Source organism: Hyperolius riggenbachi, chromosome 1 (genome assembly GCF_040937935.1).
Source record: "Hyperolius riggenbachi isolate aHypRig1 chromosome 1, aHypRig1.pri, whole genome shotgun sequence".
Lineage (NCBI taxonomy): Eukaryota > Metazoa > Chordata > Amphibia > Anura > Hyperoliidae > Hyperolius > Hyperolius riggenbachi.
In genome coordinates, this window is record NC_090646.1 from 21379864 (window position 1) to 21405528 (window position 25665).

The window sequence follows — 25665 nt, forward strand, 5'->3', positions numbered from 1 at the left end:
GGCCACGGGGCTCCCTGAACAGCAATCAGTGACTGGCCACGGGGCTCCCTGCGCAGCAATCAGTGACAGGCCACATGGCTCCCTGCATAGCAATCAGTGACAGGCCACGGGGCTCCCTGCGCAGCAATCAGTGACAGGCCACAGGGATCCCTGCATAGCAATCAGTGACAGGCCACGGGGCTCCCTGCGCAGCAATCAGTGACTGGCCACGGGGCTCCCTACACAGCAATCAGTGACAGGCCACGGGGCTCCCTGTACAGCAATCAGTGACAGGCCACGGGGCTCCCTGCACAGCAATCAGTGACAGGCCACGGGGCTCCCTGCACAGCAATCAGTGACTGGCCACGGGGCTCCCTGCACAGCAATCAGTGACAGGCCACGGGGCTCCCTGTACAGCAATCAGTGACAGGCCACGGGGCTCCCTGCACAGCAATCAGTGACTGGCCACGGGGCTCCCTGCACAGCAATCAGTGACAGGCCACAGGGCTCCCTGAGCAGCAATCAGTGACAGGCCACGGAGCTCCCTGCATAGCAATCAGTAACAGGCCATGGGGCTCCCTGTCAAGCAGTCAGTGACAGGCCACGGGGCTCCCTGCGCAGCAATCAGTGACAGGCCACGGGCTCCCTGCACAGCAATCAGTGACTGGCCACAGGGCTCCCTGAGCAGCAATTAGTGACAGGCCACGGAGCTCCCTGCATAGCAATCAGTGACTGGCCACAGGGCTCCCTGAGCAGCAATCAGTGACAGGCCACGGGGCTCCCTGCGCAGCAATCAGTGACAGGCCACGGGCTCCCTGCACAGCAATCAGTGACTGGCCACAGGGCTCCCTGAGCAGCAATCAGTGACCGCATACAAAACAGGGACTGTACTGGCAAAATTGGGACAGTTAGGGGGATATGATTTAAATAGGCAGTTGAGAAGTCCAGAGGCACTTCCTCTGCCTGGGAAGCATGGGGTCACGAGTTCAAATCCTGGGTCAGGTTAAAACAAAATAATATATGAATATTGTAAAAATATCAGCATTGAGCCATAATTTGGGTGCCCTCGGCACTCAGATAGCTATTTATTGGGCACCCAAATTACGTCTCAATGCCGATATTTCTTCTGGTGCAAGTGGTGGTCCACATTGCCTGCTTTGAAACATGTCAGCCTCCATATCCCTCTCAGCTCAGGTGTGCTTTAAAAGGAACCCAAAGTGTGAGACCTGTGGAAGCTGCCATATTTATTTCCTTTTTAAACAATACCAGTTCCCGGCAGCCCTGCTGATCTTTCTGGTCAGTGGCCTCTGAATCACACACCTGAAACAAGCAAGCAGCTAATAGTGTCAGATTTGTCATCTGATCTGCAAGCTTGTTCAGAGACTATGGCTGAAAGTATAAAAAAGCAGAAGATTAGCAAGACAGCCAGGCAATCTGCATTGTTTAAAAGGAAATAAACATGTCAGCCTCCATATCCAACCTTGGGTTTCCTTTAAGACAAACTCCGGCCAAATCTGGCCCTCAGAGCAATTAAATGTGGCCCTCAGGTGGTTTCCCCACTTTGCATTAAGTTTGGCCCACTCTGGACCACCAGGGAAGCTATATTGGAGGTGAAGCCCTAGAGCACCAGGGAAGCCATATGGGGAGGTAGGGGGAAAGAACTAGACACCAGGGAAACTGTATAGGGGAGGCTGGGGGTCTCTAGACACCAGGGAACAGTATGGGGGAGGGAGGACCACTAGACACCAGGGAACTGTGTAGGGTTGGGAGGGGCCTCTAGACACCAGGGAACTGTATAGGGGAGAGTGGGGGCCTCTAGACACCAGGGAACTGTATAGGGGAGAGTGGGGGCCTCTAGACACCTCGGAACTGTATAGGGGAGGGAGGACCACTAGACACCAGGGAACTGTATAGGGGAGAGTGGGGGCCTCTAGACACCAGGGAACTGTATAGGGGAGGGAGGACCACTAGACACCAAGTGTTCCATTTCAGCCCACTTTGTATTTGAGTTTGACACCCCTGCTTTAAGGCCGTTTTTAATCAATGAGACATCATTTGTGCAGTAAAGCGTGCAGCTGGCCCGAGGTCGCCCTGTTATTGCCGGCGTGTGCTCCTCACATCAGAGGTGAGGTTACGTGTACGTTCTGCGAGTTCCGTGCGGCCAGGAAACGCTCCTTCCAGCTCCCTGGAACCACCAGCGGTGGAACAGCAGGAACTCATTTGTGGTTACTCTGAAAACTTTACACGTATCGCTATAAAATCGTCATTTGTCACAGCTCAGCGCAGTCATCCGTCACCGTACATTATCCTGGGCAGATGCTGTGAAATTGTCCTGGGGGGGGGGGGGGGGGGGGCTGCCAGGGACCTTACACAGAGCGTACAGACATTCTGATACACTCACACACCATTACAGGGAGACAAGTGATCATTATCAGTCAGCTGCACTTCAGACCGTTTTGGGAGTTTTTACATGTTACAGATTGATGCTTCATGTAGTTTACTGTGATTTGCTTTAAAGGTTCAGCGCTGGACGCAGCCATGTTACTCAGGCTACAAAGCCTCATGAATTTACAAGTCGCAAGCCCAGGCACAGAGTAACGACTTATGATGTACACGCTGCAGCTAGTTTACTGTCAAGGCAGTCACAGAGTAAAAGCTCATGATGTACACGCTGCAGCTAGTTTACTGTCAGGGCAGTCACAGAGTAACGAGTAACAGCTTATGCTGTACACGCTGCAGCTAGTTTACTGTCAGGGCAGTCACAGAGTAACAGCTCATGATGTACACGCTGCAGCTAGTTTACTGTCAGGGCAGTCACAGAGTAACAGCTCATGCTGTACACGCTGCAGCTAGTTTACTGTCAGGGCAGTCACAGAGTAACAGCTCATGCTGTACACGCTGCAGCTAGTTTACTGTCAGGGCAGTCACAGAGTAACAGCTCATGCTGTACACGCTGCAGCTAGTTTACTGTCAGGGCAGTCACAGAGTAACAGCTCATGCTGTACACGCTGCAGCTAGTTTACTGTCAGGGCAGTCACAGAGTAACAGCTCATGCTGTACACGCTGCAGCTAGTTTACTGTCAGGGCAGTCACAGAGTAACAGCTCATGCTGTACACGCTGCAGCTAGTTTACTGTCAGGGCAGTCAGGGCCGGCGCTACCATTAAGGCAAAGGAGGCAGCTGCCCCAGAGCTTGTAGGGGCCCCTAGTGGCTACAAGAGGAAAAAAAAATTTTTAAATCGGCCTTATAGTTTTTGAGAAAATCGATTTTAAAGTTTCAAAGGGAAAAAAAACACATTTCAAAAACCTGCCGACTTTAATGGTTAATAGCAAATCCACCTTAAATGCTAGAAACCCTAAATTTGCAAGATATGTTAAGGAGATCATTAGGAATAAGAGGAAAAAACAATTTTTCAAAAAGACCTTATAGTTTTTGAGAACATCGATTTTAAAGTTTAGAAGGAAAAAAGTATAGTTTTAAATGCGGTAAATGTCACTTTTAGTAGCAAACCTAACGGTAGTGTAATTTTACATGCATCAAACAAAAGCGCAATAAATTTCCTGACAGGGTTTCCAGGGGGTCTATACGCAGCCGCAGCGCTTTGGTCAGGGATCGCTATACAGCCGCAATATGGCTGTATGAAGATCCCTGGCATGTTTTCCTATTTTCCCAATTTTTTTTATGTTTAGAGTGTGGGAATTTTTTTTATTTTTTTTTTAAATTATGTGGGGTCCCCTCTCCTGAAACTTTTTAACCCCTTGTCCCCCACGCAGGCTGGGATAGCCAGAATGTGGAGCTCTGACCGATAGAGACTTCACACCTTGACTATACCAGCTGCAAAAAAGGTCCCCTAATGCCGATTTTTGTTCTGGGGTAAATGTTGGGGGGGGGGGGGGGCCCAGGTTTATTTTGCCCTGGGGCCCCATTGTTGCTTAAACCGGCCCTGAGGGCAGTCACAGAGTAACAGCTCATGATGTACACGCTGCAGCTAGTTTACTGTCAGGGCAGTCACAGAGTAACAGCTTGTGATGTACACGCTGCAGCTAGTTTACTGTCAGGGCAGTCACAGAGTAACGAGTAACAGCTTATGCTGTACACGCTGCAGCTAGTTTACTGTCAGGGCAGTCACAGAGTAACGAGTAACAGCTTATGTTGTACACGCTGCAGCTAGTTTACTGTCAGGGCAGTCACAAAGTAACAGCTCATGCTGTACACGCTGCAGCTAGTTTACTGTCAGGGCAGTCACAGAGTAACAGCTCATGATGTACACGCTGCAGCAAGTTTACTGTCAGGGCAGTCACAAAGTAACAGCTCATGATGTACACGCTGCAGCTAGTTTACTGTCAGGGCAGTCACAGAGTAATGAGTAACAGCTTATGCTGTACACGATACAGCTAGTTTACTGTCAGGGCAGTCACAGAGTAAAGAGTAACAGCTTATGCTGTACACGCTGCAGCTAGTTTTCTGTCAGGGCAGTCACAGAGTAACGAGTAACAGCTTATGCTGTACACGCTGCAGCTGGTTTACTATCAGCACGGACACAGAGTAACAGCTTATGCTCTACACGCTGCAGCTAGTTTACTATCAGCACGGACACAGAGTAACAGCTTATGCTGTACACGCTGCAGCTAGTTTACTATCAGCACGGACACAGTAACAGCTTGTGCTGTACACGCTGCAGCTAGTTTACTATCAACACGGACACAGAGTAACAGCTTGTGCTGTACACATAGGGCAGGGCACAAATGCTGGTTTCCGATTCTGCGGCAATTCCTTTTACCGCAAAATGCAGATTACCGATTCCGTGGATTTCCAGGGAGATCGGAATTTCCGATTACCGACTTCCCAGAAAACTCAGTAGCATCTGAATCTTGTGATAGGTTTAAAATTTTCATGGTATTCCGATTTCTGAAGAAAATCGCATTCTCTGATTGGTCCAATACCACCGAGTATTTTCAAGTCGTGTGGTTGGCCTAAAATGTCCACTTTAGGGTAATCACAGCACTCGGAATTCGGATATACTCGGTATTGGACCAGAGAATGTGGAATTTAAGCTCAGAGATCAAAATACCGTGGACATTTCAGACCAATCACATGACTTGGATACTACCGAGTTTTTCCGAGTCTGGTGATTAGTCTGAAATTTCCCCGGTATTCAGAGTTACACAGAAAAATTCTGCAGCTTTTGGTTGGTCCAATACTTCTAAGCTCTGTGATTGGGCTAACATTTCCGAGTTGCCGTTGTGCGGTATTTCGACAGAATACCGATTACTGTGGAAATTTTCCGACCATCCCTACTGCCCGGCTGTAGTCCAGCAGTGTGTCTGTACAGCACTCATTCTGGAAACTGTCACCTTAACCGTCACATAATAGCAGCCACAACAGGCAGTACAGTGTGCATCTGTACCGGGCAGTGCATGTGTGTATTCTGACGTGCGCTCTTGATTGTAACTGATGTGGTTTAGTGACTTTGCTCGTAAAAAGACATTGAGACAAATGTTAATTTTTTTCCGTAATTTAAATTCGACTTTGAACTTGAGATGAATCCCCCCCCCCCCAGCGTAAATGTAAATAAAAGCCGGGCTTTCAACCTCCGCCAGAGAGAGGCCTTGTTTCTGGCCTCTTGCGGGAGGCTGGCGGCGGTTCACCCCATATGGGAGGCATTTAGCGTGTGCAGCGGAGGAGGGGGCTGTGTGTGAGGGGGCCGCTATGATGACAGATATCGGGGGGCACCCTCAGGGTGGTCACACAGCAGTCTGTGAGAAGGGAGCAGAGGCCGGCGTATCCTGCTGAATCCAGGGAGAAAGTTCCAGAAGTTCCCTCGCTGGCTTCCATGGCAGGATCCGCTCTTCCCGCACATGTGCTTCTCATCAACGCCAAATTTCTGAACTCTCAGGGGGGCTGCGGATGAAATCACGGCTCGGCGTGCAAAAGCTGCTCCACGTTACACCGAGACATTGTGTGGCAAAAGCAGAACGCTAAGACAGACGCAGCAACAGACGTAGCCTGGGGGGGTCAGGACCTGAGGCGGTCCAACACACGTAGCCTGGGGAAAGGGGGGGGAAGGGGGTGGTCATGGTCTGAGGTAGTCCAACATTCAGCCTCCATTCATCACTACAGTAACAGACGCAGCCTGGGGGGAGGGGGTTCAGGGCCTGAGGTGGTCCAACACTTACCCTCCACTCATTGCCACAGCAACAGACGTAGCCTGGGGGGGGGGGTCATTGTCTGAGGTGGTCCAACATTCAGCCTCCACTCATTGCTACAGCAACAGACGCAGCCGGGAGGGGGGGGGGGGGATCAGGGCCTGAGGTGATCCAACACTTACCCTCCTTACCCTCCACTCATTGCCACAGCAACAGACGTAGCCTGCAGGGGGGGGGGGGTCAGGGCCTGAGGTGGTCCATCACTTACCCTCCACTCATTGCCACAGCAATAGACGCAGCCTGGAGGGGGGGGTCAGGGCCTGAGGTGGTCCAACACTTACCCTCCACTCATTGCCACAGCAACAGACGTAGCCTGCAGGGGGGGTCAGGGCCTGAGGTGGTCCAACACTCAGCCTCCACTCATTGCTATAGCAACAGATGTAGCCGGGGGGGTGTCATGGTCTGAGGCGGTCCAACACTCACCCTCCAGTCATTGCCACAGCAACAGACATAGCCTGGGAAGGAGGGTCATGGTCTAAAGTGGTCCAACACTCAGCCTCCACTCATTGCTATAGCAACAGGCACAGCCCTGGGGTGGAGCGGTAAGGGCTCCCAGGGGGAGGACAGACGCTAGGTCTGCAAATTATGGCCAAGCAGGTTCCCCTAGCATCTGACCTAATGAGAAGAGCTGTATAGTATTGGTGCAGCATACACTCGTGAATGAAAAAGGGCTTGGCATGATAACAAAATGGCGCCGGTGGATAATAAAATGTGATAACGATAGATATTGTTGTCAAACTTTAATGATAAATACTGTTGTTAAAACAGACGGGAAATAATACCGAAAATATTATCGTAAGAGAACAGAGGCGCCAGCAGGATAAAAGGTAATACAAATTTTAAAATTTGCTGGGAGGCAGTGGTGGACTTACCTCCGGAAAGCAGACTCAAAACACTGTCTGAATTAAACAAATACATTTATTATTGGTACCCCAAATAACCGTCGCAGGGTGGTGCCTAACCCTAACCACTCCCCCTGGTGTTGCCTAAAACTAACCGACGCAGGGTGGTGCCTAACCCTAACCACTCCCCCTGGTGTTGCCTAACCCTAACTACTCCCTCTGCAGAAACGCCCTTTTACACGTAGAAACGATAATATCTTTGATAACGTAAAATCTGTACATATAAACAAAATGATATGACAAAAAAGATAACGTTGCGAGCTTCTAAAAACGATATCTACTTCAAAAATTTTAATGTTTTAATGTTGTTAACGATATTTACTGCGGCGCCCTTTTTTCTGCTTTTTTCGCCGTATTATAGATAACTGCATTAAAGTCTATGGTGGCGCCCTTTTCGTCCACCCTTGTCCTGCGCCCTTTTTTCCTGCTACCGCATACACACTTGTTGTGTGCAGTGCGCCCTCTAGTGGCTGAAGGAGGATAACCACCAGGCAAAGGGTGAAACAATTCTCAAGAAAACAATTGCTGTAACTGTCTATCAGTGGTTTTATCATTTATCGTTGGTAACATAATATCTCTCCATTTCAGTTTGCGGTCAGCGGGGTAACTTCCCAGAACTGAATGTAAACTCAAGTTACCCTTTTATGCAAGTGGGAAATCTGTCATTTCTTTGGAGTACAGATTGCCTAGAAATTCTCATCTTCCAAAGGAACCCCTATTTACTCATTCTCAACACCAATCAGTAATCTATTGATTGTCAGCACACTTTTTACACCTGTTACACACCATGCAATTTCCCGTCAGATAGACACATCGAATAGATCATTTCCAACAGGTCCAATCTGATTTCTGATCATTTTTCTGATCAATTTTCCAATCACTTATAGGGCTTGATTCACAAAAGAGTGCTAACTGTTAGCATGGCCGTTTCTGCGCGAGTCGTGTTTGCGCGCAATCGTGAATATTCGTGCGCAATTAACAGTTTTCGTGCGCAAACGCTAATTTTCGTGCGAAATAGTTATCGTTTTCGCCCAAAAATCCGCATTTGCGCGTGAAAATTCGCGTTTGCGCGTGAAAACTGTTAATTGCGTGAGAAAATTCGCGGGAAAACGGCCGTGCTAACAGCACTCGTTTGTGAATCAAGCCCATATACAAAATTGATCAGAAAAACGATCAAAGATCAAATTAGACCAGTAGGAAATTATCCATTCTGCGTTTCTGTCAGTATATTCCATGGTGTATACCAGGCAATAGGAACACTGTGGAATTGCTGGCACATAAATATGCCCCGCCCCCCCACAAAAAATAAAAATACAAACAAGGTAAGCAATTGAAGATTACATTTATGCTTAGTCCTTGCACGGCATAGAGATGAAGGGGATAGACTGCTTTGTTAATCAATAGAAGTGAAGTTATACTTGCAGGGATTGTGCTTTGTAAGATTTAGCCCACAGGTGCCCACTAATGATACAATCTTGGTTGTACAATCTTACTAAATCCCCTACTTACACACAGGTCCTGTTCCAGGGGTCCAGGGGATAGTTTGTAAGTTGAATTTGTGTGTAAGTTGAGTCATGTGTCATTCATGATGAAACCAGGATAAATAATTTACTCTCAGACAACTTGGGGTTTTGAATATTTTGTATAAACTTGTTTTTTTTTGGAATGTGCTTTTAGAGCAAATCTGAAGGGTTTTTAAAGTAAAAAAAAAAAAACGTATACTCACCTAAGGAGAGGGGAGGCTCTGGGTCCTATAGAGCCTTCCTGTTCCTCTCCCGGTCCCCGCACTCCACCGCTGGCTCCTCCATTCACATCTGCTGCAGGAGGCTTTGGAAGACTTCAGGGGCACTCTACTGGCTCCAAAACTGCACATGCGCAAGTGCACAATAGAGCCTCCCGTGGCGGAAGAGAGCAGCTAACGGGGGAGTCAGCTCTGGAACACGGGACCGTGAGAGGAGCAGGAATGCTCTGTAGCACCCAGAGCCTCCCTGTCCTTAGGCGAGTATCTGTTTTGTTTTTTAAACGCTTCAGGGTTTATTTTGAAGTGTTTTAAAGGATACCGGAAGTGACATGTGACATGATGAGATAGACATGGGTATGTACAGTGCCTAGCACACTAATAACTAGGCTGTGTTCCTTGTTTTCTTTCTTTGTCTGAAAGAGTTAAATATCAGGTATGTAAGTGGCTGACTCAGTCCTGACTCAGACAGGAAGTGACTACAGTGTGACCCTCACTGATAAGACATTCCCCTTTTTATCTCTTTCCTGCTGTCAGAAGCCATTTTCTGCTAGGAAAGTGTTATAGTTGGAATTTCTTATCAGTGTACATACACACTGTACATATCCATGTCTACCTCATCATGTCACATGTCAGTTCGGGTATCCTTTAAACTACTTATGACATTTGTGTATTATTATTATTTATAAAATACTGTACTGTACTTTATACAATACTGTAACATTTAACAAGAAAAATGTTATTTAAAAAATCAGTATTGTATATTTTGTACATGGAGCAAGCTTTGTCTGTATCTCTGAATGGTTGTAATTCGAGCTGTTTGTAAGTCGGGGACTGTCTGTAGCTGTGAATCTTGACCTGACTGATCGCTGTCGGATCTCTTTCTCTTGTAGCGTCCAACCTGGACCGTTCCTGCACCCCATCACCCCCGCATTCCCCGAGCCTCCACAATGACAGCTTCAACATCGCCCCACTCACCCCGTCACAGTCTCCGGTAAGTGACCGACACCCCCTGCCTGCTTACAGAGGGGAACTCCTGATCAGCTGAGCGCCGCTATTTCCTGCGTTACAGAAATCTATTCCTCAACTTATGTAAAACGTTTCCAGCAGCAATCAGAGTTACCAGCCTCAGAGTGGCCGGAAGGAGGGAGAGGGAGGGGTCTGCATTTGTTTGGGGAGTGGGGAAGTAGGGGCGTAACTATAGGGGAGCACTAACCTTCCCACCCTCTGATACTCCGGATCAGGTAGTGTTGTGGCTACACTTGTTATGAGTATGAAGATCCTGATGGCCACACTTGTCTTATGTCCCTTGTGAGATGGCCCCCAGGCGGATATGTATGAAGTCATCGCCAGGAGACTTGGGCGCAGGATACAGCCGGTATATGGCTGATCCTGCTGCTTCACAAGTCCCAGCGGCGATAATTACTATTCCCCCTCCAGGTCCACGTGGATGGTGGGGGATGAAGTAATCCGGCTTCCAGCGATTGCTGGCGGCCAAATTACAGGATGTAAAAGTAACTTCAGCTCCATCTTCTGATGGCGCCGAAGTTACTCAGTGTGTGCCGCTATGGTGGTGCCGGCTGCGCCCAAATCTCCTGTGCTGTAATTACAAGTATTACAGCGCTCGCCACAGGCTGTGAGGGTCGCCAATGGGAGGCAAGGGAAAGGGGTGTGAACCTTACAGGGGCCCCAACAAAGTAGGGGGCATGATTTGTAGTTACGCAAGACAAGCGGGGCTGAAAAAGATGCTACATCACCTGTCTAGTGAAAAGATTTCAGGTGTATATTTTTCCCGTTCCCTCATTCCACCTTCCCAGCCAGACACACAAACACTGATGGGATAACACAAGATTAAGTGCTTCAAATAGATTGCAAATATCGACATTTATGAGTCACCAACCAAATGCAAATCATGGTTCAGCCTTGCTATGTAAGCATGCCCCTATCCCGTTCTTCAACACGCCCCCATCCCACCCCGATTCTCCTCTATAGGAGGATGCTCGCCACGCCCCCCTCACTTCCTGTTCAGCAGGAGGAGCTACCTGAAGCAGCAACTGTCATGTGACAACCGCTGCAGGAGGCTTTGGAGGTCTTCAGGGGCGCTCTAGCGGCTCCAAAACTGCACATGCGCAAGTGCACAAGAGGGCCTCCCATGGCGGAAGAGAGCACTGCTAACAGTGTAGAGAAGCAGACCTGTGTTCAGTGGTTTATGGAGTTAGGAGTAAAACCAGGCTGGAAGTTCGGTGTCTCCAGCCTGGAGCTGTTCGTAACAATCAACCATTCGGAAGGTTATATAAAGAGGAAACAGAGCAGAGAAAAGGGAAAAACTGATTACACTATTCAGGGAAATAAGAAAAGTAATAAAAAACCTATTTCCCTAAATTCACAATATTATTATGTAGTAATTAATAATAGTTACCTTATATACTCGCATATAAGCCTAATTTTTCAGCACAAAAAATGTGCTGAAAAGTTACCCCCCTTGGCCTATATGCGAGTAAATGGAGCAGAAGGGATGGTGGAGCAGATTTTGTTACTGGGAGAGGAGTGTAAGGATCGTGCACTAGTGATCCTGCTCTTGCCAGCTGGCTCCCTGCTCTGTCCGTGCCTCCCCCATCCCCTGCAACATGGTGTGCAGAGTGTGCTGCTCAAGACTACCTGTGTCCCTTGGTTGTGTAGCAGAACTTGGAAACAGCATTGTCCTGTGTGGCAATTGCTATGTCTTATATCTATGACGCCATTTAGTGGTGTCTTGAGGCACAGCTGTATCATCCTTGGGGCACATCTGGGGAGGGGGCCTGACTTGTCCTAAGGGCACATCTGGCTACTGTGGAGGGGGATATATTGTGGAGGGGGCTTATACCCGAGTCAATCACTTTGCCCTGGTTTCTGAAGGAAAAGTGGGTACCTCGACTTATAAACGGGTTGGCTTATTTGCGAGTATATACGGTAATAAGTTACTAATAGTTTTGAGCTGATACAAATGTTATGTTCATTTTGTGCAGCTTGGACTTGCTCTTTACCTGTGAGTATAATAATCTATGCTGTCTGTATCACATCTTTCTTCTATTTTCCCTGCACTGCAATAATCCAGCAAATTCCACATGAAATACCGCATGATTCCTTGGCCCGGTTTACATTGCGTTTTAGAGCCAAAAGGATCCGGTGAGCGGATCTGGTCTCCGCTTCACCGGATCCGGATGGCTCAGTCCGTGGCCCGGTTCACATAGTGAAAACGGATCTGATCAACGATTAATCGGATCCATTTTCACTCAGCATATACATACCTAATCTTCTGTAGCACGTCACCACATGACATGTAGTCACATGACACGGAAGAAGACGGAAGCCTCTACCGGCGGCTACTATGGAAGATTAGGTATGTATAAACCCTCCCTAGCTGACCCGCCCGGCTGATGCACCCTCCTTCACCCTCCCGTCGCTAGATTCGTGTCGGCACATGCCCCCCATCCGCCGTGGAACGGTCCGTGTCTTCACTAGTGTGATGAAACGTTCCGTTTCACATTGCCCCCAGTGCTGCTGCATTTTTTGTCCGGATCCATTCCGCTGGGCAGAATGGTCTGGAAAATTAGGGCCTGCAGCAATTTTTAGGTTCAGGCACCAGAACATACATAACGTATCCGTACCAATGGACGCATGTGAATCGATCTATAAGTTAACATTGGATCCATTCATATACGTTCATATACGTTCCATTTGTACAGTATACGTTCCAGTTCCGATCCGCAAAAAAAAGCTAATGTGAACCGGGCCTTAGGAAGCTAGAGGTGCCCCCGACTGAAGGGAGATTTGGTCAGTGGAATGGCGAGACCTGGGTGAGTATTCTCTCATTTACACTCTGCTTAGGGCTCTGCATAGGGAAGGAGGGAGGGAGGCACTGGGGAGGGGAGTGGCCACATTTCCATCATCAGGTGCCTGTAGGCTCGTGCCTACATTGCCTTATGGGAAATCCGGCCCTGCCTACATTACCGGTACTGTACCAGTCTAGAATGGTGAGAACTCGGCCTTATACCCTCATACATAGCATGTTGCCCTGCAGGACTCGGGAATCAATCCCACCAATGTAGAGTTTTATTTCCCTCTGTACTCCTCGGGCTTTAGAGAAAGAGAAACATCTACTTCTTTTTTTTCCCTTAACTCTATCTATAAAATCACTTTACAGCAGACTGACTGCAAGCCAAGAAAGTACTTAGAATAATGTGTTCCTGCGTAACCTGAGTTTGGCTTATTTTTCTAACCCTGTGGGTGGGAGACTTGTGCTGGCTGAGTATGGGAAAGGTGAGGAGAGGCGAGGCGTGATGATGCGGGTGGGAGAGTTGTGCTGGCTGAGTATAGGGGAGGTGAGGAGAGGCGAGGCGAGAGGATGCGGAGGAGAAAAGACAAAAGACGAGAAGACCGGGAGAGACGATATCACACTTATGGTGTTACAGCCACGACGCCCCCGATCAAGCATGGCGGCCCTACATCCTGCAGCATGTCTGATCCATACATGTGACCAATTCTGGACTGAAATTGGTTGCACTGTCGGTCGGAGATGCCTCTTGCGTGCCACAAAGTCACCTGATGTGTGGTCACCTTTAAAAGTGTTACTTGCAGTCAAGCAATTTTCATTTTTTCATTTTTCAAGTTTAAAATTAAATAAATATGTCAGTGCCCATATTCCTCTCTTTAGGCTCCCTTAAAAGGATGCCAGAGCTCAAAAACATGGGTGAAATGGGGGGAACAGGCATATACTACTACTTGTCCTCATGCTCGCCGCTCCCCTGTTCTTCTGTCTGCCCCCCGTAGCTCTCCTCATGGCGCCCCAGGATTGTCTTCCAGTTGGCCGCGTCGGGACTTATTTTATTTATTTATTGTATTTATAAAGTGCCAACATATTACGCAGCGCTGGGCATTAATTTAGGTTACAGACAATATTTAGGGGTGACATACAGCAATATGACAATACAGGAATACAAGAAAGACCAGATCACACAGCACAGTATAAGTACAAGGTAATGCTTAGTCACTGGATGGAGCATGGAGATCACACAGCACAGTATGAGTACAAGGTAATGCTTAGTCACTGGATGGAGCATGGAGATCACACAGCACAGTATAAGTACAAGGTAATGCTTAGTCACTGGATGGAGCATGGAGATCACACAGCACAGTATGAGTACAAGGTAATGCTTAGTCACTGGATGGAGCATGGAGATCACACAGCACAGTATGAGTACCAGGTAATGCTTAGTCACTGGATGGGAGCATGGAGATCACACAGCACAGTATGAGTACCAGGTAATGCTTAGTCACTGGAGGGGAGCATGGAGATCACACAGCACAGTATGAGTACAAGGTAATGCTTAGTCACTGGATGGAGCATGGAGATCACACAGCACAGTATGAGTACAAGGTAATGCTTAGTCACTGGATGGAGCATGGAGATCACACAGCACAGTATGAGTACAAGGTAATGCTTAGTCACTGCATGGAGCATGGAGATCACACAGCACAGTATGAGTACCAGGTAATGCTTAGTCACTGGATGGGAGCATGGAGATCACACAGCACAGTATGAGTACAAGGTAATGCTTAGTCACTGGATGGAGCATGGAGATCACACAGCACAGTATGCGTACAAGGTAATGCTTAGTCACTGGATGGGACCATGGAGATTATTCAAGTAGAGTTCACTCAAGAGTTCACTCAGATGCATAGGATGAGTGTACGGTAATGCAGGTGCGTGAACAGGTAGGAGACAAAAGGAGGAGGACCCTGCCCAAAGGCTTAAAATCTACAGGGAGAGGTAGGGATACGAAAGGTAGGGGACCAGAGTTCAGTTGAGGGTTTAGAGCACTAGTGGGGGGGGGGGGGAGGGAGTAGGCCAGAGTAGAAAGGTGAGTTTTGAGGGCCTGCTTGAAGATGTTGAAGGAGGGGGAAACCCTAATGGGGGAGGTAGAGAGTTCCATAGTGTTGGAGCAGCTCTTGAGAAGTCCTGGAGGCGTGCATGGGACTGGGTGATGCGGGGGGCGGTTAGGGGAAGTTCATTGGAGGAGCGGAGTGAGCGGCTAGGTGTGTATCTCTGAGTAAGATCGGAAATGTAGGTTGGACAGGTTTTGTGGACAGATTTGTAGGTCAGACAAAGTATCTTGAATCTGATTCTGGACTGGATAGGAAGCCAGTGGAGGGATTCACGGAGGGGAGCCGCCCTGGTGGAGCGATGGGAGGAGTGGATAATTCTGGCTGCCACATTCATGATGGACTGCAGTGGGGCTGTTCGGGTCATAGGGAGACCAGACAGCAGGGCATTGCAGTAGTCAAGGTGGGAAATTATGAGGGCATGGATGAGGAGTTTGGTGGTGGCAGAGGACAGGAAAGGGCGAATCTTACATATGTTACGGAGATGGAAGTTGCAGGACTTTGTGAGGTTTTGGATGTGGGGAGTGAAGGAGAGTGCGGAGACCAGGGTGACACCCAGACAGACTTACTGAGAAAGCAGGGCTGCGTACGTTCTACAGCGAGCGCCCATGGCTGGGAACGCACTGCGCATGTGTGTGATGTCACTGTGTCATGCACATGTGGTGAGCTACGGGGGCAAGATAGGAGAATGGGGGAAGCGGTAAGCATAATGACAAGTAGTGGTATATGCCTGCTACACATTGCACAATGCAATTTCCCATCCGACGGACCAACCAACAACGGGATATATCTGGAGCAGAGCTCCATGCTCTGTACACACGCTACTGCTCCCTGCTTTGTACACATGCTGCTGCTCCATGCAATGTACACACACTGCTGCTACATGCTCTGTACACATACTGCTGCTCCATGCTTTGTATACACACTGCTGCTCCATACTCTGTACACACACTGCTGCTACATGCTCTGTACACACGCTGCTGCTCCATGCTCTGTACACACACTGCTGCTCCATGCTCTGGACACACGCTGCCGCTCCATGCTCTGTACACACGCTGCTGCTCCATGCTCTGTACACACACTGCTGCTCCATTCTCTGTACACACACTGCTGCTCCATGCTCTGTACACACACTGCTGCTCCATGCTCTGTACACACACTGCTGCTCCATGCCCTGTACACACACTGCCGCTCCATGCGCTGTACACACGCTGCTGCTCCATGCTCTGTACACACGCTGCTGCTACATGCTCTGTACACACACTGCTGCTCCATGCCCTGGACACACACTGCTGCTCCATGCCCTGTATACACGCTGCTGCTACATGCTCTGTACACACACTGCTGCTCCATACTCTGTACACACGCTGCTGCTCTATGCTCTGTACACACGCTGCTGCTTCATACTCTGTACACACACTGCTGCTCCATGCTCTGTACACACAATGCTGCTCTGTGCTCTGTACACATGCTGCTGCTCCATACTCTGTACACACGCTGCTGCTCCATGCTCTGTACACACGCTGCTGCTCCATGCTCTGTACACACGCTGCTGCTCCACGCTCTGTACACATGCTGCTGCTCCATGCTGTGTACACATGCTGCTGCTCTATGCTCTGTACACACTCTGCTGCTCCATGCTCTGTACACACACTGCTGCTCCATGCCCTGTATACACGCTGCTGCTACATGCTCTGTACACACACTGCTGCTCCATACTCTGTACACACGCTGCTGCTCTATGCTCTGTACACACGCTGCTGCTTCATACTCTGTACACACACTGCTGCTCCATGCTCTGTACACACAATGCTGCTCCGTGCTCTGTACACATGCTGCTGCTCCATACTCTGTACACACGCTGCTGCTCCATCCTCTGTATACACACTGCTGCTCCACGCTCTGTACACACGCTGCTGCTCCACGCTCTGTACACATGCTGCTGCTCCATGCTGTGTACACACGCTGCTGCTCTATGCTCTGTACACACTCTGCTGCTCCATGCTCTGTACACACACGCTACTGCTCCATGCTCTGTACACACGCTGCTGCTCCATTCTCTGTGCACACGCTGCTGCTCCATGCTCTGTGCACACGCTGCTGCTCTATGCTCTGTACACACGCTGCTGCTCCATGCTCTGTACACACGCTGCTGCTCCATGCTCTGTACACACGCTACTGCTCCATGCTCTGTACACACGCTGCTGCTCCATGCTCTGTACACACACTGCTGCTCCATGCGCTGTACACACACTGCTGCTCCATGCTATGTACACACACTGATGCTCCATGCTCTGTACACACACTGCTGCTCCATGCTCTGTACACACACTGCTGCTCCATGCTCTGTACACACACTGCTGCTCCATGCTCTGTACACACACTGCTGCTCCATGCTCTGTACACACACTGCTGCTTCATGCTCTGTACACACACTGCTGCTCCACACTCTGTACACACGCTGCTGCTCCATGCTCTGTACACACGCTGCTGATCCACGCTCTGTGCACACGCTGCCGCTCCATGCTCTGTACACACGCTGCTGCTCCATGCTCTGTACACACGCTGCTGCTCCATGCTCTGTACACACAGTGCTGCTCCATGCCCTGTATACACGCTGCTGCTACATGCTCTGTACACACACTGCCGCTCCATGCTCTGTACACACACTGCTGCTCCATGCTCTGTACACACACTGCTGCTCCATGCCCTGTATACACGCTGCTGCTACATGCTCTGTACACACACTGCTGCTCCATACTCTGTACACACGCTGCTGCTCCATGCTCTGTACACACACTGCTGCTTCATGCTCTGTACACACACTGCTGCTCCACACTCTGTACACATGCTGTTGCTCCATGCTTTGTATATACACTGCTGCTTCATGCTCTGTACACACACTGCTGCTCCACACTCTGTACACATGCTGTTGCTCCATGCTTTGTATATACACTGCTGCTTCATACTCTGTACACACGCTGCTGCTCCATGCTCTGTACACACACTGCTGCTCCATGCCCTGTATACACGCTGCTGCTACATGCTCTGTACACACACTGCTGCTCCATACTCTGTACACACGCTGCTGCTCCATGCTCTGTACACACACTGCTGCTTCATGCTCTGTACACACACTGCTGCTCCACACTCTGTACACATGCTGTTGCTCCATGCTTTGTATATACACTGCTGCTTCATACTCTGTACACACGCTGCTGCTCCATGCTCTGTACACACACTGCTGCTCCATGCCCTGTATACACGCTGCTGCTACATGCTCTGTACACACACTGCTGCTCCATACTCTGTACACACGCTGCTGCTCCATGCTCTGTACACACACTGCTGCTTCATGCTCTGTACACACACTGCTGCTCCACACTCTGTACACATGCTGTTGCTCCATGCTTTGTATATACACTGCTGCTTCATACTCTGTACACACGCTGCTGCTCCATGCTCTGTACACACACTGCTGCTCCATGCCCTGTATACACGCTGCTGCTACATGCTCTGTACACACACTGCTGCTCCATGCTCTGTACACACACTGCTGCTCCATGCTCTGTACACACACTGCTGCTTCATGCTCTGTACACACACTGCTGCTCCACACTCTGTACACACGCTGCTGCTCCATGCTCTGTACACACGCTGTTGCTCAATGCTTTGTATACACACTGCTGCTTCATGCTCTGTACACACCCTGCTGCTCCATGCTCTGTACACACGCTGCTGCTCCATGCTCTGTACACACGCTGCTGCTCCATGCTCTGTACACACACTGCTGCTACATGCTCTGTACACACGCTGTTGCTCAATGCTTTGTATACACACTGCTGCTTCATGCTCTGTACACACCCTGCTGCTCCATGCTCTGTACACACGCTGTTGCTCAATGCTTTGTATACACACTGCTGCTTCATGCTCTGTACACACACTGCTGCTACATGCTCTGTACACACGCTGTTGCTCAATGCTTTGTATACACACTGCTGCTTCATGCTCTGTACACACCCTGCTGCTCCATGCTCTGTACACACGCTGTTGCTCAATGCTTTGTATACACACTGCTGCTTCATGCTCTGTACACACACTGCTGCTACATGCTCTGTACACACGCTGTTGCTCAATGCTTTGTATACACCCTGCTGCTACATACTCTGTACACACGCTGCTGCTCCATGCTCTGTACACACGCTGTTGCTCAATGCTTTGTATACACACTGCTGCTTCATGCTCTGTACACACACTGCTGCTCCACACTCTGTACACACGCTGCTGCTCCATGCTCTGTACACACGCTGCTGATCCACGCTCTGTGCACACGCTGCCGCTCCATGCTCTGTACACACGCTGCTGCTCCATGCTCTGTACACACGCTGCTGCTCCATGCTCTGTACACACAGTGCTGCTCCATGCCCTGTATACACGCTGCTGCTACATGCTCTGTACACACACTGCCGCTCCATGCTCTGTACACACACTGCTGCTTCATGCTCTGTACACACACTGCTGCTCCATGCCCTGTACACACGCTGCTGCTCCATGCTCTGTACACACACTGCTGCTTCATGCTCTGTACACACACTGCTGCTCCACACTCTGTACACATGCTGTTGCTCCATGCTTTGTATATACACTGCTGCTTCATACTCTGTACACACGCTGCTGCTCCATGCTCTGTACACACACTGCTGCTCCATGCCCTGTATACACGCTGCTGCTACATGCTCTGTACACACACTGCTGCTCCATGCTCTGTACACACACTGCTGCTCCATGCTCTGTACACACACTGCTGCTTCATGCTCTGTACACACACTGCTGCTCCACACTCTGTACACACGCTGCTGCTCCATGCTCTGTACACACGCTGTTGCTCAATGCTTTGTATACACACTGCTGCTTCATGCTCTGTACACACCCTGCTGCTCCATGCTCTGTACACACGCTGCTGCTCCATGCTCTGTACACACGCTGCTGCTCCATGCTCTGTACACACGCTGCTGCTCCATGCTCTGTACACACACTGCTGCTACATGCTCTGTACACACGCTGTTGCTCAATGCTTTGTATACACACTGCTGCTTCATGCTCTGTACACACCCTGCTGCTCCATGCTCTGTACACACGCTGTTGCTCAATGCTTTGTATACACACTGCTGCTTCATGCTCTGTACACACACTGCTGCTACATGCTCTGTACACACGCTGTTGCTCAATGCTTTGTATACACCCTGCTGCTACATACTCTGTACACACGCTGCTGCTCCATGCTCTGTACACACGCTGTTGCTCAATGCTTTGTATACACACTGCTGCTTCATGCTCTGTACACACCCTGCTGCTCCATCCAAAGTCAAAAGTCAACTGTAGCTGGAAAATAAAGGGGGCGGTGCTGTGAGCTGCAAGATACCTGCAGATATTCTGGTGTCTCAACTTGTGCCTGTCCCCAGACACTGTACCGGCCCTGGTCTGAGGGGGGATTCTGGGCAGCTGTAATCCCCCCCTATGTTTGCCTATGCCCGCTGCACATTCTTTTGGCACGGCTTTCCTCACCAAAAGAGAAACCAGGTTGCCTAAAAACATTGGATGAATTAGCAGCACATAAACGTGCGCATTATACTTGTTTGTAGTTGTCAGTCCCTGCTTTCTTTCAGGCGGGGAGTTGTGGTGCTAGACTAGTAACCGATTGGCTACAGAGCCTACAGAAGTATCCAATCGGTTACTAGATAGGGAAGACAAAGAGGAGCTGGGAGGGGTCTACAAAATAGATAATGGGTTTGATCATCTATTGTGTAGACCCCTCCCAGCTCCTCCATCAGGGCCAGATTTCTGTAAAGGCCACCAAGGCTCGGGCCTTGGGCAGCAGCTGGGCAAAGGGCGGCTGGACATGGAAGAAGGATTGCTGCATATAGAACAAGGGGCTGCAAATGGAATACAGAGGCTGAAAATAAGGAGCAACATATGGAGACAGGGAGCTGCTGTCCAACGTGTCTGTATATAACTGAAGGAAGCTGCTGTACATGAATGGAATGGGGGGGGGGGGGGGGAAGGGGGGCTGCAGAAGGAATAGGGGGATGTTGCACATAGAAGGGAAGCTGCAAAAAGTTGGCCTTAAAGAGGAACTCCAGTAAAAATAAAGTAATAAAAAGTGCTTTATTTTTACAGTTATTATGTATAAATGATTTAGTCAGTGTTGGCCCATTGTAAAATATTTCCTCTCCCTGATTTACATTCTGACATTTATCACATAGAGACATTTTTACTGCTGGCAGGTGATGTAACTGGAAGGAGATGCTGCTTGCTTTTTGGCAGATTCCCAACAATGCAACAAGGCTCCCACAGTGTGATGTAAGAACCATGGTCCTGACATCACACTGTGGGAGGGCTTTCACCACAATATCAGCCATACAGAGCCCCCTGATGATCCATTTGAGAAAAGGTAGAGATTTCTCATGGGAAAGGGGGTATCAGCTACTGATTGGGATGAAGTTCAATTCTTGGTTACAGTTTCTCTTTAAAGGGTACCGTAACCAAGAGGGATATTGATGTTTCCTTTTAAACAATACCAGTTGCTTGTCAGTCCTGATCTCTTTGGCTGCAGTAGTGGCTGAATCACACACCTGAAACAAGCATGCAGCAAATCCAGTCTGACTTCAGTCAGAGCACCTGATCTGCATGCTTGTTGAGGGGCTGTGGCTGAAAGTATTAGCGACACAGGATCAGCAGGAGAGTCAGGCAACTGGTATTATTTTAAAAGGAAAAATCCATATCCTTCTCAGTTTAGGTTCCCTTTAAGGCAGAAAAAGTATAAATCTGGCCTTGTCCTCCATGACTACATTATGTGGGTGATTATGGGATAGGAGAGGTGTTTGGACAGAACACAGACAGCTGTTCACTCTAGCTGAGCTGCATGTGACATTTGCACAGGAAGTCAGCATGGTGCAGCCATTTAACAAGATACTAAAAAAGGATTCATGCATAAAAGGTTTATGTGCACTGTACAAATCACCCAACTGTCCCTCTTTGGGAGCCCTGTCCCTCTGTCCCTCTTTCCTCCTCATTTGTCCCTCTTTCAGGACTTTGTCCCTCCTTTCTATATAATTATATATATTTCTCTACTAAAAATGTTTGACTCTAAACTTTATTCCCATCCTTTAAATTGATGTATTACTAATTCTAAAATGTTAACATGAAGGAAAATGAACCAGGATAGAAAGGACCAGTGTGGTGTGAATTATAAACCAACATATTTTTCTTATGAAATCTTTATGGTATGCGTGACTAGGGGTGTGGCGGAGGCGTGATCAGGGGTGTGGCATAAGTGTCCCTCTTTCTCATCTTAAAAAGTTGGGAGATATGCAAATCACTGTACACTGAAATTCATGTAATATTCCTCATGGTTCTGTTGTAGGACATTTAATAATAACTGCAATGGATACATTGATTTACCCCGGTTGTCTTGTGTTGCAGAGGAGCGAGCACCGGGCGGTCAGCGCGCCGCGGTTCTTCGTGGTGGTGGCGATCGACTTTGGCACAACTTCCAGCGGCTACGCCTTCAGCTTCTGCAAAGACCCCGAGGCCATCCACATGATGAGGTGAGACCCTGGAGCATTCAGTGCACAGAACCAGGGGAGTAACCATGACAACCGATCCTGCATTCCCCCAATTCAGAGATAATAAGCTAAACCTTATTGTCACACCTAATCAATGAAATGCCTTTAAAGCCATTAACAAGGAAGAAAATACTCAGAATAGTTTTGACAGAACTGTTCGAATCAGGAATCAGCTCTCACGGTAAAAAAGGCGCTGCCATAGCTGCCTATTATAAAAGCCGTGACTTGCAGCTAAGAAAGGAAATTTGGGCGCACAGCAGAGCCTGCTATTGATTTGCAGCAAAGAAGGTACATTTTGGTGCCCAGGCACCCGATAGTATTGCTCTGCGCCCGCTATGCAATGCTGCAATTAGCATATCCACATGCCTCAGTGGCCGCAATTCTATTGGGTGCAAAAATGTAGCTTCTTTGCCGCTAATCATGGCTTTGCGGCTGTGTCTCCGAGCGCCTAAATTTACTTTCTTTGTCACGCATCATGGGTCTGTGGCAGCATGGGGGTTAAGGGTTAGGCACCACCGGGCGGGAAGGTGGGGTCTTAGGGTTAGGTACCACCAGGGGGGGTCTTAGGATTAGGCACCACCAGGGGGTTGGTTAGGGTTAGACACCACCAGGGGAGGTCTTAGGGTTAGACACATCACCAGGGGAGGTCTTAGGTTTAGACACCACCAGGGTGGGTCTTAGGGTTAGACACCACCAGGGTGGGTCTTAGGGTTAGACACCACCAGGGGGTGGGAATACATGGAGCAATCCGGATCGACTTCCGCCGCGGCTGCCCGGATCGATTCCCTCTCGTCCCCGCGGGCATTCCTTATCAGCCGCTCGATTCCCCGCTATTGTCCGCCCACGGGGATCGAGCGGGGAATCGATCCGGCGGGTCATCGGACCTGTCGGATATTATCAATCGAGCCATCAGCGGCTCGATTGATAATAAAAAACTTACCGTGTATGCCCAGCATTAGGGTTAGACACCACCAGGGGGGTCCTAGGGTTAGACACCACCAGGGTGGGTCTTAGAGTTAAAAACCACCAGGGGGAGGTCTTAGGGTTAGGCACCACCGGGGGGTCTTAGGGTTAGACACCACCAGGGGGGTCCTAGGGTTAGACACCACCAGGGTGGGTCTTAGGGTTAGACACCACCAGGGGGAGGTCTTAGGGTTAGGCACTAGGGATGCTCGCTGGATTCCGCAGGATTGTTAATTCTGTGATTCCGGACGGAATTAGGTCAATTCCGATTCCGGCAGTCGGAACGGAATTGCTAAACCTCTCAAACGGAATTCCGCGGAATTTTCCGGAAAACACAAAACACTCTCTCTCATCCATCCATCCTCTTGTAGGGAATTGCAGTTTTTCAAAAGCCACCTTACATACCATGGCTGGGATTTGAACCCAGGTCTCAGTGTGTGGTAGGTATCTGACTTACCCCCTAGACCACCAACCACACTACATGCTAAAGCCAGCCTAGCATGTACCATTATGATCAATCCAATAGAAAAAGTAGCATAAGGATTTGTACTTTTTCAAAAGCCAGCTTACATACCTTGGCCGGGATTTCAACCCAGGTCTCAGTGTGTAGTAGGTATCTGACTTACCCCCTAGACCACCATCCACACTACATGCTAAAGCCAGCCTAGCATGTACCATTATGATCAATCCAAGAGAAAAATTAGCTCTGTCTCTCTCTCTCTAGGACTTGATGCCATTGAACTGAATTTTCAGCTTAAAACCATCAACGGATACCGGCAGATTTTCACAAGCATTTTCGAAATTCCGCCAGATTGAAAAAGCAATTCCGTTCCGACCAAATGGAACGGAATGACCAATTTCCGCCTAAAAATTCCAGAAAATATAATTCCGCAGAAAGCGGTGACCATCCCTTCTAGAGAGAGAGAGAGAGATGAATCTGCCTGATATCTGGGGTTCTCTTCGGACAACTGTTGAACACAAAATGCAAGGCCATGCCTGGCTACAAATCCTTAGAGAGAGCTCATTTTTCTATTGGATTGATCATAATGGTACATGCTAGGCTGGCTTTAGCATGTAGTGTGGTTGGCTACGCGTAAATTCGTAGTTTTGAAACATCACCTGTGAACTACGGTGCGTATATGCGAACTACAATGCGTAAATTCGCACTGGCGTAGTTTTTGCCCATCCCTGCCTTTAAGGAATAAATTATTCTCTCACTTTTCTGAAGAGAGACAGTAGTTCCTTTGCAGACAGTCTTTTAATATACTCAGTCCAGGTTTGCAGGATTCCTTATGTACTCCTCCTGCCTGGAGATCCTTGCAGAGTCTGGTGTGTGGATATATCTGGCGTACTCGGTGGGTCTGTATCCTCGGCTGACCCCGGGAGTCACACCTGCAGCGCAGATGGCGGCTGTTACACCATTTCCCAGGCTTCCGGTGACTGCTCTCCGGGGAACACTGCAGGCCAATAACGCTAAAACACTGCAGACCAATAAAGCTAAATAAACCGAGGGAGCTTTATTTCTGTTCAGTGATCTGAAAAGTAGTTTATAGAGAATGTAGCGTATATCTTTTTTTTAAATATACATATTTATAGCAGGTTTAGGTTTATGCTAAAATAGTTTTATTTTGTTTTTATCATAGTCATTTTAACCACTTAACGACCGCCTAACGCCAATAGGCGTCGGCAGGTCGTAAGTGGTATTACATGGCGAGCAGCCTTTCCATGGCAGTTCACGGAGGCTGTCTCCGTGGACAGACTGCGAGCCGCCGATCACTTTGAGGACCACCCCCCCCCCCCCCCCCCCGCAAAACGCAGATAGCCAACGGCGATCAGACCCCCCCAGCAGGACATCCCCCTAGTGGGGAAAAAAGGGGGGAAGTCCGGTCGCCCCGGCTGCAAAGTGATCTGTGCTGTCGGCTGGAGAGCCCACGCAGCACAGATCACAGCAAAATCCCCTGGTCCTTAAGTGGTTAAATATTACATATAAATGTTTTTCATATATATGTGGCCACAAGAGGAGCTCTTGGGCAAAAAAATCAAATTAAAGCTAATGTGACCCCATATTTAAAAAAAAAAAAAAGGCAGATACTCACCTAAGGAGAGGTAAGATTCGGTCCTAATGAGCCTTCCCTCTTCTCTCCCGGTGCCCCGGTGCTGCGCTGTCTTCCCCGTTCACAGCCACAACCACGGGGACTTCGGAAGTCTTCGGGAGCCGAGTCCTCCCGAAGACAGGCGGCGCACACGCGAGTGCGTCATAGAGGGCGCGTGCGCAGTGTAGAGCAGCCCGTCTCCGGGAGCACTCAGGCTCCCGAAGCATTTCCGAAGCC

The 25665-nt window shown here is 49.1% G+C and overlaps 1 protein-coding gene across 4 annotated transcripts in view; it reads left to right on the forward strand.

The window, feature by feature from the left end:
- HSPA12B (heat shock protein family A (Hsp70) member 12B) overlaps positions 1–25665 on the forward strand; it is an 83767-nt gene that overhangs the window by 16658 nt on the left and 41444 nt on the right. For all 4 annotated transcript variants that reach the window (XM_068266236.1, XM_068266235.1, XM_068266234.1 and 1 more), the window contains exons 3-4: positions 9719–9819; positions 22230–22354. In XM_068266236.1, the coding sequence (XP_068122337.1) occupies positions 9719–9819; positions 22230–22354 (226 nt within the window). The remainder of the gene's footprint in view (positions 1–9718; positions 9820–22229; positions 22355–25665) is intronic.